General features: G+C 38.4%; 1 protein-coding gene across 2 annotated transcripts in view; it reads left to right on the top strand.

The window, feature by feature from the left end:
* MYH11 (myosin heavy chain 11) overlaps window positions 1-12850 on the top strand; it is a 122787-nt gene that overhangs the window by 87571 nt on the left and 22366 nt on the right. For both annotated transcript variants that reach the window (XM_074280620.1, XM_074280619.1), the window contains 12 exons: window positions 891-1084; window positions 1575-1696; window positions 1827-1896; window positions 2055-2215; window positions 3409-3517; window positions 4012-4143; window positions 4330-4536; window positions 7251-7388; window positions 7817-7940; window positions 8582-8753; window positions 11758-11970; window positions 12445-12589. In XM_074280620.1, the coding sequence (XP_074136721.1) occupies window positions 891-1084; window positions 1575-1696; window positions 1827-1896; window positions 2055-2215; window positions 3409-3517; window positions 4012-4143; window positions 4330-4536; window positions 7251-7388; window positions 7817-7940; window positions 8582-8753; window positions 11758-11970; window positions 12445-12589 (1787 nt within the window). The remainder of the gene's footprint in view (window positions 1-890; window positions 1085-1574; window positions 1697-1826; window positions 1897-2054; window positions 2216-3408; window positions 3518-4011; window positions 4144-4329; window positions 4537-7250; window positions 7389-7816; window positions 7941-8581; window positions 8754-11757; window positions 11971-12444; window positions 12590-12850) is intronic.

Genomic DNA, 12850 nt, shown 5'->3' with positions numbered 1-12850 from the left:
AATCTCTTCCTCAGGTTCCTCAACTGTTAAATGGAAATAATAATAGCATCACAGGGTGATTGTGAAGATAAAATAACATAATATTTGTATTTGTATTGTTTACTATATGCTTGGCATATAGTAGACAATAAAATTTTGTTACCCTTGCTTCTCCTGATTCAGATAGACTTTTTATGGAACAGAGCTAAGAGTTTCGAAGATTTATTTCCACTATTTAAGGCTAATCAGAGAGAGACCTGATTCCTCACTACTCAGGAGCTCCTTAGAGATTTCCCAAATAGGTTTATAAGTAAATCTCTTACTTCTTCTCTCTCATCCCAACTCCTATAACTTCCTGGGCCTTTCAGTTCATAAAGAATAGCATTTGATTTGTCCTGAGAGTGACCATGCCCACGAAAAAATAAAATCTGACCTTCACAAAATATTTTAAGGTTTGCAAAGCACTTTGTATGTATTATAACATTTAAGCTTCACAACAAACCCATTAATTTGGCATGGTAGGTACTATTATTTTCATCTTATAAATCAGGGAACCAAGGCTCAGAAAGATATCTCTTCTTCCCTGGTCACACAGTTTAATAAGTTATAGAGGCAGAATCTGAATGGAGGTCTTCTTATCTTCAAATCCAGCTCTCCGTCCACTAAAGGAATTCATGGTTTCCCAGGTCAACAGGGATGAGGCTCTTGTAAGAATTTCATCACAGAAAGCTGTATGCACCATTTGCCAGTCCCCTGACCCTCGCATGGTCCTGTGCTCTGCCCACAAAAGTGGTGGAACAGCACTGCAAATAGGCTGTGACTTGACTGGGGTGGGTGTGGGGATGGGGTAGGAAGATGGTAGGAGGGTGGTAGGGCATGGTGTTGACATGATACCTTCATGTGCTTGCTAGTGGATCGTATTGTGGGGCTGGACCAGATGGCCAAGATGACAGAAAGCTCACTGCCCAGTGCCTCCAAGACAAAGAAAGGCATGTTTCGTACAGTGGGACAGCTATACAAGGAGCAACTTGGGAAGTTAATGACTACCCTGAGGAACACCACACCCAACTTTGTCCGATGTATCATCCCCAACCATGAAAAGCGGGTAAAACTTATGTCTCATTCAGCTTCTAAAGAGGATTATCTGGCTTTACCTAGGTCCTCTCAAATGAGTTTAAACTTTTAAGGCCTTTCCTGAAAGCCCAAACTGAAGCATCTTGTGTCCAGCATATCTTCTAGGGATATTGTGAGGGATTCAAGTTATGCTTGAGTAAATATGGATAAGGGCTAGGAAGAAATAGTGACAGTCATGAGAAAGAGGGAAAAATAAGGGTAATTTTACTTCATATGGCTCTTGCACTAGTCTGTTAAGGCTATTCCATATACTCTTCCAAATTTTACTGGGAACTAAAGGCATTAATGAAAAAAAGTGTCTAGAGGATGTTTTAGATATAAAAAGGGCATACAAGTCAGAGAAAGGACCAAGAGAAAGTATATAACAACATTTAGCTAGATCTTTTGGTAGTGGGTGGTTTTAATCTGTGTGATTTGGACACATCACCTTTTCCCTCATCACTTTCTAACTGCTTTCATAGTCTGGGAAACTTGATGCATTTCTGGTGCTGGAGCAGCTTCGATGCAATGGAGTCTTGGAAGGCATCCGGATCTGTCGTCAGGGCTTCCCCAACAGAATTGTATTCCAGGAATTCCGCCAACGGTAGATTCTCCTGTTTCTGAATATCTTATATTGGTGGGGATGCTTAGTCAATGGTGACTTAGTGAAAAAGAAGGGTGATGGTGAAATGATGGTAAAACAGTCCTGAATGATTTCTATCATTTAATTCCAGCTATGAGATTTTGGCAGCAAATGCAATTCCTAAAGGGTTCATGGATGGAAAGCAGGCTTGTATCCTCATGGTAAGTACAGGCCTTGCCCACACATTGAACATCTAGACTTTTAGTTCTGCAGCAGTGAACCACTCCTATATTAAGACCCTTTAAGAAGACACTTGTGTTTTTTTTTTTCACTCAACTTCTTGTTGGAAGTAAGAATGATTTTCCTCCCCTCTCCATAGATTAAAGCTCTAGAACTTGATCCCAACTTGTACAGAATTGGACAAAGTAAAATCTTCTTTAGAACTGGTGTCCTAGCTCATCTAGAAGAGGAGAGAGATTTGAAGATCACAGATGTCATCATGGCGTTCCAAGCAATGAGTCGGGGTTATCTGGCAAGAAAGTAAAGATGTTTTTCTACATCTCAACCTTCCCTCCTTCTCCACACCCCTAGAATGTAACCCCTAAATAATTTAATTTTTAATTTCATGTTCTGTATGAAGGATGACAAAACAGTGGGCATGAACTTTAAAAAAAATAGATGGCCTCTCTATTGTCTAGTCTGTGGGGGATTGATTATGGGCTTAGATAGCTGAGTCTATTAATGGGAATACTATCCAGAAGAAGTATAAAAGCATTGATGAAGTACTTATGTGCTTAGAGTATGCTAGTTCGAGCTAATTTCTATATTTTGGGAGCAGTGGAAGATAGAAAGACTCATGTCAGTGGATTACCAAGTAGATGGAGGTGTATATATCTTCTCCAGAGACTAGCCTCATGAAATAAACCTCATAGCCATATTTCCATTCCCATTCCAGTGTCTTCATTCCCCAAGTCCAATCAGAGATGCTAGGGCTGCTACATTACCCCCAAGTTATAGTGAGTTCATCAAAAAAGTAACCATTCAAGAATCAGAGAAATCTTTCACTTTGCTTTATAGTCTTCTTACAGGGAAACTAGTGGGAAGGTGACTGACTTCCACTTAAACATTCCTAATTTATAGCCTAAAGAATCACAGAATTTTTTTTCTTTCAAAAAATATAGTTGTAGAGAGTGATAACACCAGCAATGGCAGTGGCATTCTTCTGGTGAGTTGATGGCATCCCAGCATTCAAAACTTTGTGTTCTAATGTCATAAATTTGAGATAAATTTGAGTGTTTTTATGGAGAACCTGCCTCTCCAATGACCTCTGTCTAGCCTAGCTCTCACCTCCAACTTATCTAAGCTGGGTGCCAGAACCATATTTTTGTCTTTAAATCCTGAGCTTCTACAGAACATGAAATATGAACCATATAAACTGTCCATGGTGGGTGTACCCCATTATTTATATTTGGTTTTCATTTTTTTCTTAACATAAAACAAAACCTGGTCCCTATTTCTAAGGTAGTTTCTATCTGAAGTCACAATGCAGAGACAGGAAAAATGATGTAGTTAGCAGAATGTAGAAAACTTATACCACATAGGATATTGAAAGACAAGGCAGAGACTGAGGTAGCCCAGATCAAGACATTGTGTCCTAAGAAAACAGGTCTTTTTGGATTCTCCAGTGTTCAGAGACAGTCTTTCCTTAAGTGTATCACTGCCTTTGTTTGTAGAGCCTTTGCCAAGAGGCAGCAGCAGCTCACTGCCATGAAAGTCATCCAGAGAAATTGTGCTGCCTACCTCAAGCTAAGGAATTGGCAGTGGTGGAGGCTGTTCACCAAAGTGAGTGGGCTTCTTTCTTCTTGCAAATTTAATACCATTAAGACTATTCCAAACTTTAGCTGAGCTTGGATCCTAAACTGTGCACACCTTTCTTTTCTGAAAAGCAATGTTTTTTTTCTTCCCAACTTTACCCCATTATTCGTGTTCTCCCTTCTCTCCTCCTTTAGCCTTTATATCTCTTATAAGATCTCCAATTTGAGATGGTCGTTTTTAATTGTTTTCAACTGAGAAGACATTTAATATGATTCCAACCAAGTATATCCTCTCTTCATCTAGTCTGACTTAACATATGTTTAATATATACTTTTTTCATGTGGTCAGTCATTGGTTAATTCATTATTCATTCTTGATTCTACTCAAATTATCACATATTTAGAATGGCCATGATATTATCATTTAGGGATAGAGCACATTTAATAAAATGTCTCTATTGTGCTTCATCCATCAAATAACCCAGCAGAAATAAAAACCAAACCCCTCTATACACATTCTAGGTGAAACCTCTGCTCCAAGTGACTCGCCAAGAAGAAGAAATGCAAGCAAAGGAAGATGAGCTCCAGAAGATCAAGGAAAAGCAGCAGAAAGCAGAGACTGAACTCAAAGAACTGGAGCAGAAGCACACCCAGGTACCACTAAAAGCTTTCAAAAACCTAATGCAAAGGTGTATCTCTGAACAGATTGGATACCTGGAGAAAAAGGGCCAGGGCATGGAATAGCCATTCATCTACAGTAGCATCAATACTCACTGGTAGGAGGGCAGAGGGAATGGAGGCCTGTACCATAATGTTGGGAACCCTTTTTACTTTGCCTAGCTGGCCGAGGAGAAGAACCTCCTTCAGGAACAGCTCCAAGCTGAGACCGAACTGTATGCAGAAGCAGAGGAGATGCGGGTGCGACTGGCAGCGAAAAAGCAAGAGCTGGAAGAAATCCTGCATGAGATGGAGGCACGGCTGGAGGAAGAGGAGGACAGGGGCCAGCAGCTGCAGGCCGAGAAGAAGAAGATGGCGCAACAGATGCTGGTAAGGGTGCAGCAGAATGATGGCTCGGTTTAGAATTAGTGGATCTGAGTCTGAATTCCACTTACTACCCATGTGACCTTGGAAAAACCACTTAGTCTCTCTAGTTCTCAGTTTCCCCAGCGATAAAATCAAAAGGTTAGGCTGATTGACTTCTAAGGTCCCTTCTTACTTTAGATCAACATGGCAGAATGGAGTAAACAATAGGTTTTGGAATCACGAGACCAGAGTTCTGCTCCTACTTTTGCTTCTTATGACCTGTGTAACTTTGGACAAGTCATGTATTCTCTCTGGCTCTCAGATTTCTTGTCTATAAAATGAGGGTATTAGACAAAATGATTTGTAAAGTCTCTTCTTGTTGTAAAGATAAGAAGCTATGACTATGATCCTATAATATTTCTTATAAGAGAAGGGAGAGAGGGGAGAGAAAAGAGTGGGAGGGAGAAGTAAAAAAGGAAGGGAGGAGAAAGAGGAAGGGAGGAAAAAAAGGAGGGAGGAGAAATAAGAAGGAAGGAAAGAGGGGAAGAAGGAAGGGAGGAGGAAGGGAGGAAAGAAGGAAGGAAGAGGGGGAAGAGGACTGGGTAAGGGGAAATGAGAAAGAGAAAAGGCAAGAGGAGAGAGAAGAGAGGTAGGGAAGGAAAAATGAAAAAGAAAAGACATAATAAAAGAGAGGTTTGAGAGAGGAAAGGGGAAGAGAGATGGAGACAGAAATAATGAAAGAAAATACCATCACAGAAACCAGTAGAAGTTTTGCAAGTTGCTTCATTTTCTATTTGTATTTTTATACCTCATCACAGTGCTTTATACATAGATACTTAAGACAGGTGTAGTATTGAATTCAATCAAAGTTTATATATGCCTTGTATAATTTCCAGCATCATTATCTTCTTGGTCCTAATCAAAGAGATCCTAAAACCCCTGAGAGCTCTTCTGGTCTCTCCAAAAGACATCTGCGAGCTCTATTCCAGGATAAATGTATACCCCTGTAAGTTGTTGCAATCTAGATGGCTCAGTGAATAGAGTAGCAGGCCTGGAATCAGAAAGGTTCATCTTCATGAGTTCCAATCTGGCTTCAGACACTTACAAATTGTAAGTTATTGGGCAAATCACTTTACTCAGCTTGCCTCAGTTTTCTCCTATGCAAAAAGAGCTGGAAAAGCAAACTATTCAAGTAATTTTGTCAAGAAAATCCCAAATGAAGAATCAAAAACAACAGAAAATGACACACACACACACACACACACACACACACACACACACACGCAAAGCTACATGCCTTAGAAAGTCAAATTTTCTGCAATTGAAACTATAGACTTGGGGCAGCTAGGTGGCGCAGTGGATAGAGCACCAGCCCTGAAGTCAGGAGGACCAGAGTTCAAATGTGGCCTCAGACACTGAACACTTCCTAGCTGTGTGAGCCTGGGCAAGTCACTTAACCCCAGCCTCAGGAGAAAAAAAAAGAAAAAAACTTAGCTCCTCTCAGCAATTCAGTGATCCAAGACAATTCCAATAAACTTTGAAAGGAAAATGCTCATGTAGAAATACATAAAAATGAATTATACATATATAAACTAAAAAAATTTTAAACCCAGAAAATTATAGGGATTTATAAAAAGTAATGGATGGGGACAGGATGGGAAATATCCCTTTGTATTATGTCCTAGGAAGACTTTTTGTCTTGTCTATCCACACTACTGGCTCTAGGTTTGCTGCTTTCTTGGTTTCCTCAGAATTCTCTAATTCTCCTTATTTCAGGAAAACTTAATTTTCCCTTGTTTGTTTAGTACCTTATTAAGTTTAGCCATCTCCAACCAATTACTTTTCCTTTCTGGGTCTCAGTTTCTCATGTGTAAATGTAGCAAGGTTGATTCAGATGATCTCTGTACCAAAGCTTCTTAAACTGTGGTCGCAATCCCATATGGGGTCACATAAATGAATGTGGGGGCTGTGAAAAATCTCTGAGCACAATGACCAAAAATAATTCAGAATCAAATCTGGAATGAATCTAAATTGTTTCTGGTAGTGTTTGCCCATGTTGCATCACCTAATTTCACTGCAGCCTTAGTTTTAAACACACAACCTGAACAATTTGTTCTGTGCGTGCATGAACATGCAAGAAACACCTCAGTTCATATTCGAGAAAGGATTGTATAAAAATTTCTTGGGCAAAAAGGGGTCGTGAGTGTAAAAAGTTTAAGAAGCCTTGCTTGAGCACTTCCCAACTCTACTGCTTTCAGATTAACAAGTCAGTTAATAAGTATTTATTAAGTACTTAATATGTGCCAGGCACTTTGCTAAGTGTTGGCAATACACAAGATTTAGGCAAAAACAGTTCCTGCCCTCAATCAGTTTATGTTTTAATGAGGAGGACAGCATGGAAATGATTAGGTACTTCTAAGATGTACATAGAATAGATGGAAGAGAATCTTAAGAGGAGAAGAAAGCTTAAGAGGTAATGGTGAGAAGGCACAGCATCTAAGGCATGGAAGACAGCCATGTTAAGATATAGAGCTGGGGATGGAGTGTGCTATGAGTAGAACATCAAGCGGGCTAGTGTTACCAGATTTTGGAGTATGTAGATGGGAGTAAAGTACAGGAAAACTGAAAAGATCTTGTAGAAGAAGATTATAGGCTTGGTGAATGTTGTTCCAAGTTCCCTCAGAAGCCATTCCCATTCTGTGATTTTGTGATTGATTGTTTATTTGCCCCCAATAAAGGACCTTGAGGAACAGCTAGAGGAAGAAGAAGCTGCAAGGCAAAAACTACAGCTTGAAAAAGTCACAGCTGAGGCAAAAATAAAGAAAATGGAGGATGACATCTTGGTCATGGATGATCAAAACAACAAATTAACCAAAGTGAGTGGATTAAGCTTATTGACTTAAAAAGTTCAGAGTTACTGATATGGACCTGAAATATTCTCCCTTTCCTCCAAGATGTGGCTAGATTATTCCAGGAATTTTAAATACTTGTGTTTCAAGCCTTTTAAAATTATATAAGACCTACTTTAAAACATTTTATTGATATCTTTTTTTACTTGTTTTTAGTTTTTTACATCTGACTTATACATATATGAGTTTTGGGGGAGGAAGGGAGAGAAAAAGGAAACAGAGATAGAGATAGAGACAAGAGATGGAGAACTTGACCTATTCTCTGTTAGGGAGAACTCCTCTTCATCCTAGGTTATTCCCTCCTGGAATATATCCTTTCTCTTACTTACTACCAGGAAACTCCTGAAAAGCTTCCCCCCCCAACAAGTAAACAATATTTCTTGTTTTCACAAAAGGAAAGAAAACTCCTTGAAGAAAGAATAAGTGATTTAACAACAAATTTGGCAGAAGAAGAGGAAAAAGCAAAGAACCTTACAAAGCTAAAGAACAAGCATGAATCTATGATTTCAGAACTGGAAGGTAAATACACTAACCAGAAGGACTTAAGAACTAAATTTATTTTTTTTTTAATAAAACAAAACATATACTTAGATATATCTTCCAGAGCTTCTGTGAGAAAAATGCTTGGTAAATTGCAAATTAACACATCAGTATGAAATTTTCCTATTATTATTTATTATTCATGAATCAAAGTAATTATTTAGATGTAGGAATTACTAGGTATCACTTTTCCTGATTATTTCAACTTAAATGTACTTGAGCAGAAGTTCATTTTCTTATCTTTTAAAAATAGTATTATTGTTTCCTTTTGTTTTCTTAACCATAGTGTGACTCTTTAACCCCTTTCCTATTCCCACCACTTAATTATTTCTTGTAACAGCCAAAAATGTAAGGCAAGCCTGCTGCCACAGACATCATATCCGAAAGCATATTGTATTGCTTTCCACATCTACAGATCTTGCTTCTCTTTGGGACCCAGTTTATTCATTATAATTTTTCATTAGTTTGACTGATTTTTGCAGTCATGGTTTGCATGATTTTCATGACTGTGTGTTTCATTCTCTTGATTCTTACTTCTTCATTCAAGTTTAGAGGTGGATTTCCCAAACATCTCTTGAGCTGCTTTTTTCCATTTCAAGAGATGTTTACTTTTTTTTTAGTACGTCTAAAGAAGGAAGAGAAGAGTAGACAGGAGCTGGAGAAAATGAAGAGGAAACTAGAGGGAGATGCAAGTGACTTCCATGAACAGATTGCTGACCTCCAGGCCCAAATTGCTGAGCTGAAAATGCAGCTGGCCAAGAAAGAAGAGGAATTACAAGCAGCTCTGGCCAGGTAAGCCGGACTGACTTGGATAGTCTAAGTATAATTTGAGAATATCTTTGAGGGTTGGTACTATTAGGATATCCTAAAAGTCATAGGCATTTTAAAATTAAGAAAATGTACCTTGCCCTTTCCTGCTTCTAAACCTATCCTCAATGTTATTTCCTATGTCTGGAATCCTCTAATGCCTTCTCTTCACTTCTAAATAACTCCTTCCATTGAAATCCTGTCTATCTTTGAAGACCTAATTTACACATTCTTTCCTCCTCGAAACCATTTCTGTTCAACCCAACCAGAAATGAGTCCTCTCTCCCGAGTTCCTGTAGCCCTTTATATTGTTCCTATGGTATTTATTACATACTGCTTTGTATTATAGTTGTATTCTAACAAAGCTTAAAATTGCACTGACTTTGGAGATTTCCTGTATTTTCCTCAGCAAACTCAATCATAAAACTCTAATCTGTAGATCTCATTAGGTGAACAGAGCACTGCACCTGGAGTCAGGAAGACCTCATATACTTATTAGCTGTGAGATCCTGTGAAAATTTTCTAACTTCTGTCTTTCTCAGTTTTCTTATCTATAACATGAAGATAAACAATAGAATTTATTTCATAGTGTTTGTTGTGAGGACCAAACGAGATAATATGTACAAAGTGCTCTGTAAACCTAAAAGCTCTATATAAATGCTTGCTGTTGTTATTGTTATTATTTCTAGGCTTTCTCAAACTCCTTATGTGTTATTTTCTGGGCTTTCTTCTCTGCTCTTTCTATGTCCTCCCCCTCAGTGATCTTAGCCCTTCACAACTTTAATGGGGAAGTTTTTGTGACAGAATGACTGCCATATCTATTTCTCCAATCCTAATTTCCCCACCAAGGTCCAGGCCCATAATTCCAGCTGCTTGCTGAATATTTTCTTCTTTCCTAATTAAAAAAATTAATGTCTTTTGTTTTTAAAGTAACTTTCATTTTCAAATAGATCTGTACCTTTCTTCTACTCAGTGAATCGCTGTTTCTAAGAGAATTAAAAAGAAGTAGTGGCAAAGCAATTTTAGCAAAACTAACAATGTTGACCAAAGCGGATAGTATAGTCAATGTTTTCTACACATCCCCGGTCCCTATCTTTGCAAAGAAGAAAGGGATATTTTCTAATCTTTTCTGTAGGGTCAAGCTTGATTCTTATAATTATACCATGTTGGACAGTTTTAGATGTTATATCTCATTGGTTAATTGTTTTCCTTCATTCTCAAAGAGGACCAAAAATGATATCACTATATTAGAATGTGACTGATCAGACCAGTATGAGCTTGGAATGCTCTACCACGGGTTGGACACAAACAGTTCATATGAACATTTAGGATGGATTCTCTAACTCTGTGTATTTCTTGTTTCTTCTGAGTTAATTCAATTCTGCTTTGCTCCTAGAGCACAGAACCTTCTCTGATGAGGGCATGCCATGCTGAGTAGTCCTATGCCAGTATCTCCCATGTTGTACAATCAATTCTAAAGTTCTTTAGAGGGATTCTGAGAGTGTCCTGGTATTGCGTTTTTCTGACCACATTCTCCTAACCGTGCCTCAAACTATTTTTCTCTAATCTACTTCTTCCTCTTTTTCTCCCTCTTATTTTCATCCATGATACCAATGTACTTCTTAGCCTTGATTCCTCTTCCTGTGTCCTTTTCCCTGCCCCAAATACCTATCACTGAGTGCTGGTCATTCCTTCTGCAAAATATCTTACAGGGAGCCACTCCTACGACTATGATCAGCTTCAACAATACCCTTTTAATTTCATATTTGGATTATAACTTTTGCTCTCTTAACTAATGCATCCTTCCCTTCCAGTCTATCCTAAAAGCATTTCGAGATAAGTTTCTCTAAATACCACAGTTATTCCCCAGCTTAAAAAACTTTGATATCTCTTTACTGGCTACCAAATGAAATCCAAATTCTTTAAAGATCTTCCAAAGCCTAGCTCTCATAAATTACCAACTTTATCTCCCATTATTTTCCTTCATAAATCCTATCTAAGCTCTAGTGAAACTAGCCTACTTGTCATTTTCAAAATGCACGTTGCCTTTCTAGCTTCCAAACCTGTCCTTGATGCTATTTTCTGGAATCTGTAATACTCCAATGCTTTCTCTTCACTCCCAAATCACTCCTTCCATTAAAATCTAGCCATTCTTTTAGGCCCAATTTAAATATCCTTTCCTCTTTAAAACCATTTATGTTCAACTCAACCAGAAGTGATCCATAACTAAGTTCCCTTAGCCCTTTGTACTATTATTTTGTACATTTTGTACCATTCTTGTGGTAGTTGTATTACATACTACTTTGTGTTAATAGTAATTTGTATACAATTGATTCTCTTGCCAGCCTAAACTCCTTCCTAAACAGGCTTCTGAGGGCAGGAACCAGGCTTAGACATTTTATGTATTGCCTATAGCACCTACTACTAATGCCTTATCCATAGTAGGTGATCTGTAATTGTTGAATAAATTATTTTGGCGTCTGTAAAAGACTAGAAGAAGGGCTATACAGTGGAGAGATGGCTAGTTTTGGAATCAGGAAAATCTCAATTCAAGTCTTGCTTCTGAGACATATTAGCATAGGCAAATCACTTAATTTCTCACTGCTTCAGACTACTTTTTTAAGACTATGAAGTTGCATATGAGGTAGTAATATGGCTCACTGAAGAAAATTTCCACATTAAGACTCTATGTTATTAAATCACAGGTCAGGACCAAAACAAAAACCCAAACAACCCAAACAAACAAACAAACAAACAAACAAAACTAGGATTGGAATGGAACAATGGGTTGTCTCACTTTTCTTCAACCCAATTTCTCTCAGGCTTTGGAACTTGTGTCCATGATAATAGAAGGGTGCAGGAGGAACATTGCTGATATCAAGGGGAACAAGAGCATCTGGTTCTGGAAAAGAATTTCCTGTAGCATCACCATAGAGATAGAGTATAAGTAAGTCCTTCAGAATAGGCCATGATGACTTCCTTTTCACAGGCTTGATGATGAAATTGCTCAGAAAAACAATGCCTTGAAGAAGATAAGAGAATTGGAGGGCCATATCTCTGATCTCCAAGAAGATTTGGACTCAGAACGGGCAGCAAGAAATAAGGCTGAGAAACAGAAAAGAGACCTGGGGGAAGAGCTTGAGGCATTGAAGACAGAACTAGAAGACACTTTGGACAGCACAGCAACACAGCAGGAACTCAGGTACAGAAGTCTGTCATCTGTGCCACATGCCCCTCAAATTCAACATCCACATTGTTTCTCACAATGGACACTTGCATATCTCCCTCTTTAAAAATTGTGTTTTTTAACTTAAATAATGGTATTAAAAATTCAATTCCCAGTTATTTACATGAATGGAAAGACTAATGTAGCTAAAGCAACAAAGAACAATAGTTATCCCCCTCATGCCAACAGTGAATTGGATTGGATTTAGTGACCTTGCATTCCATGATTTATGATAACTGTCTGCTTTCTAAATTATATTAGGTTAAAATTAAAATTATTTCATCTTTCTTAAACACATACATGCACATTCATATAACCACAAGACCACAAAGAGAAGCTGATTTAAGATTACAGACTGGTCATTGATACTCCATCAAGTAGAAAGCTGCTACTTTCCCTCCCCATGTCTTCATTCCCCTCTCCTTGTTCCCGTTCTTTGTTCCTATTCAGAGCCAAGAGGGAACAAGAAGTGACAGTACTGAAGAAGGCCCTCGATGAGGAGACTCGGACGCATGAAGCCCAAGTCCAAGAGATGAGACAGAAACACACACAAGCTGTAGAAGAGCTCACTGAGCAATTGGAGCAGTTCAAGAGGGTAAACCCAACCTGCCTTGCGAGTTGCAGCTGATTAGAGTGGGAATGAGTTCTTTCCAAGCACTCATTTAATCTTTCAAACAATAGCACTCTGAGTAAAGGAGAGTTTGGTAGAGAGAAAATATTTGCCCCCTTTTGATAGAAATCACAATAGTTAACATTATACAGAATTTTAAGGTTTGCAGAGTCCTTTACACTGTGTTATCTTATCTGCCTCCCTTGTGTATCTCATTTATCCCCACTTAACAGATGTGGAAAATGA

The sequence above is a fragment of the Sminthopsis crassicaudata genome, chromosome 1 (genome assembly GCF_048593235.1).
Source record: "Sminthopsis crassicaudata isolate SCR6 chromosome 1, ASM4859323v1, whole genome shotgun sequence".
Taxonomy (NCBI): Eukaryota; Metazoa; Chordata; class Mammalia; order Dasyuromorphia; family Dasyuridae; genus Sminthopsis; species Sminthopsis crassicaudata.
Note: the sequence above shows the minus strand (reverse complement) of the source record. Positions and strands in the feature narration are given on the sequence as shown.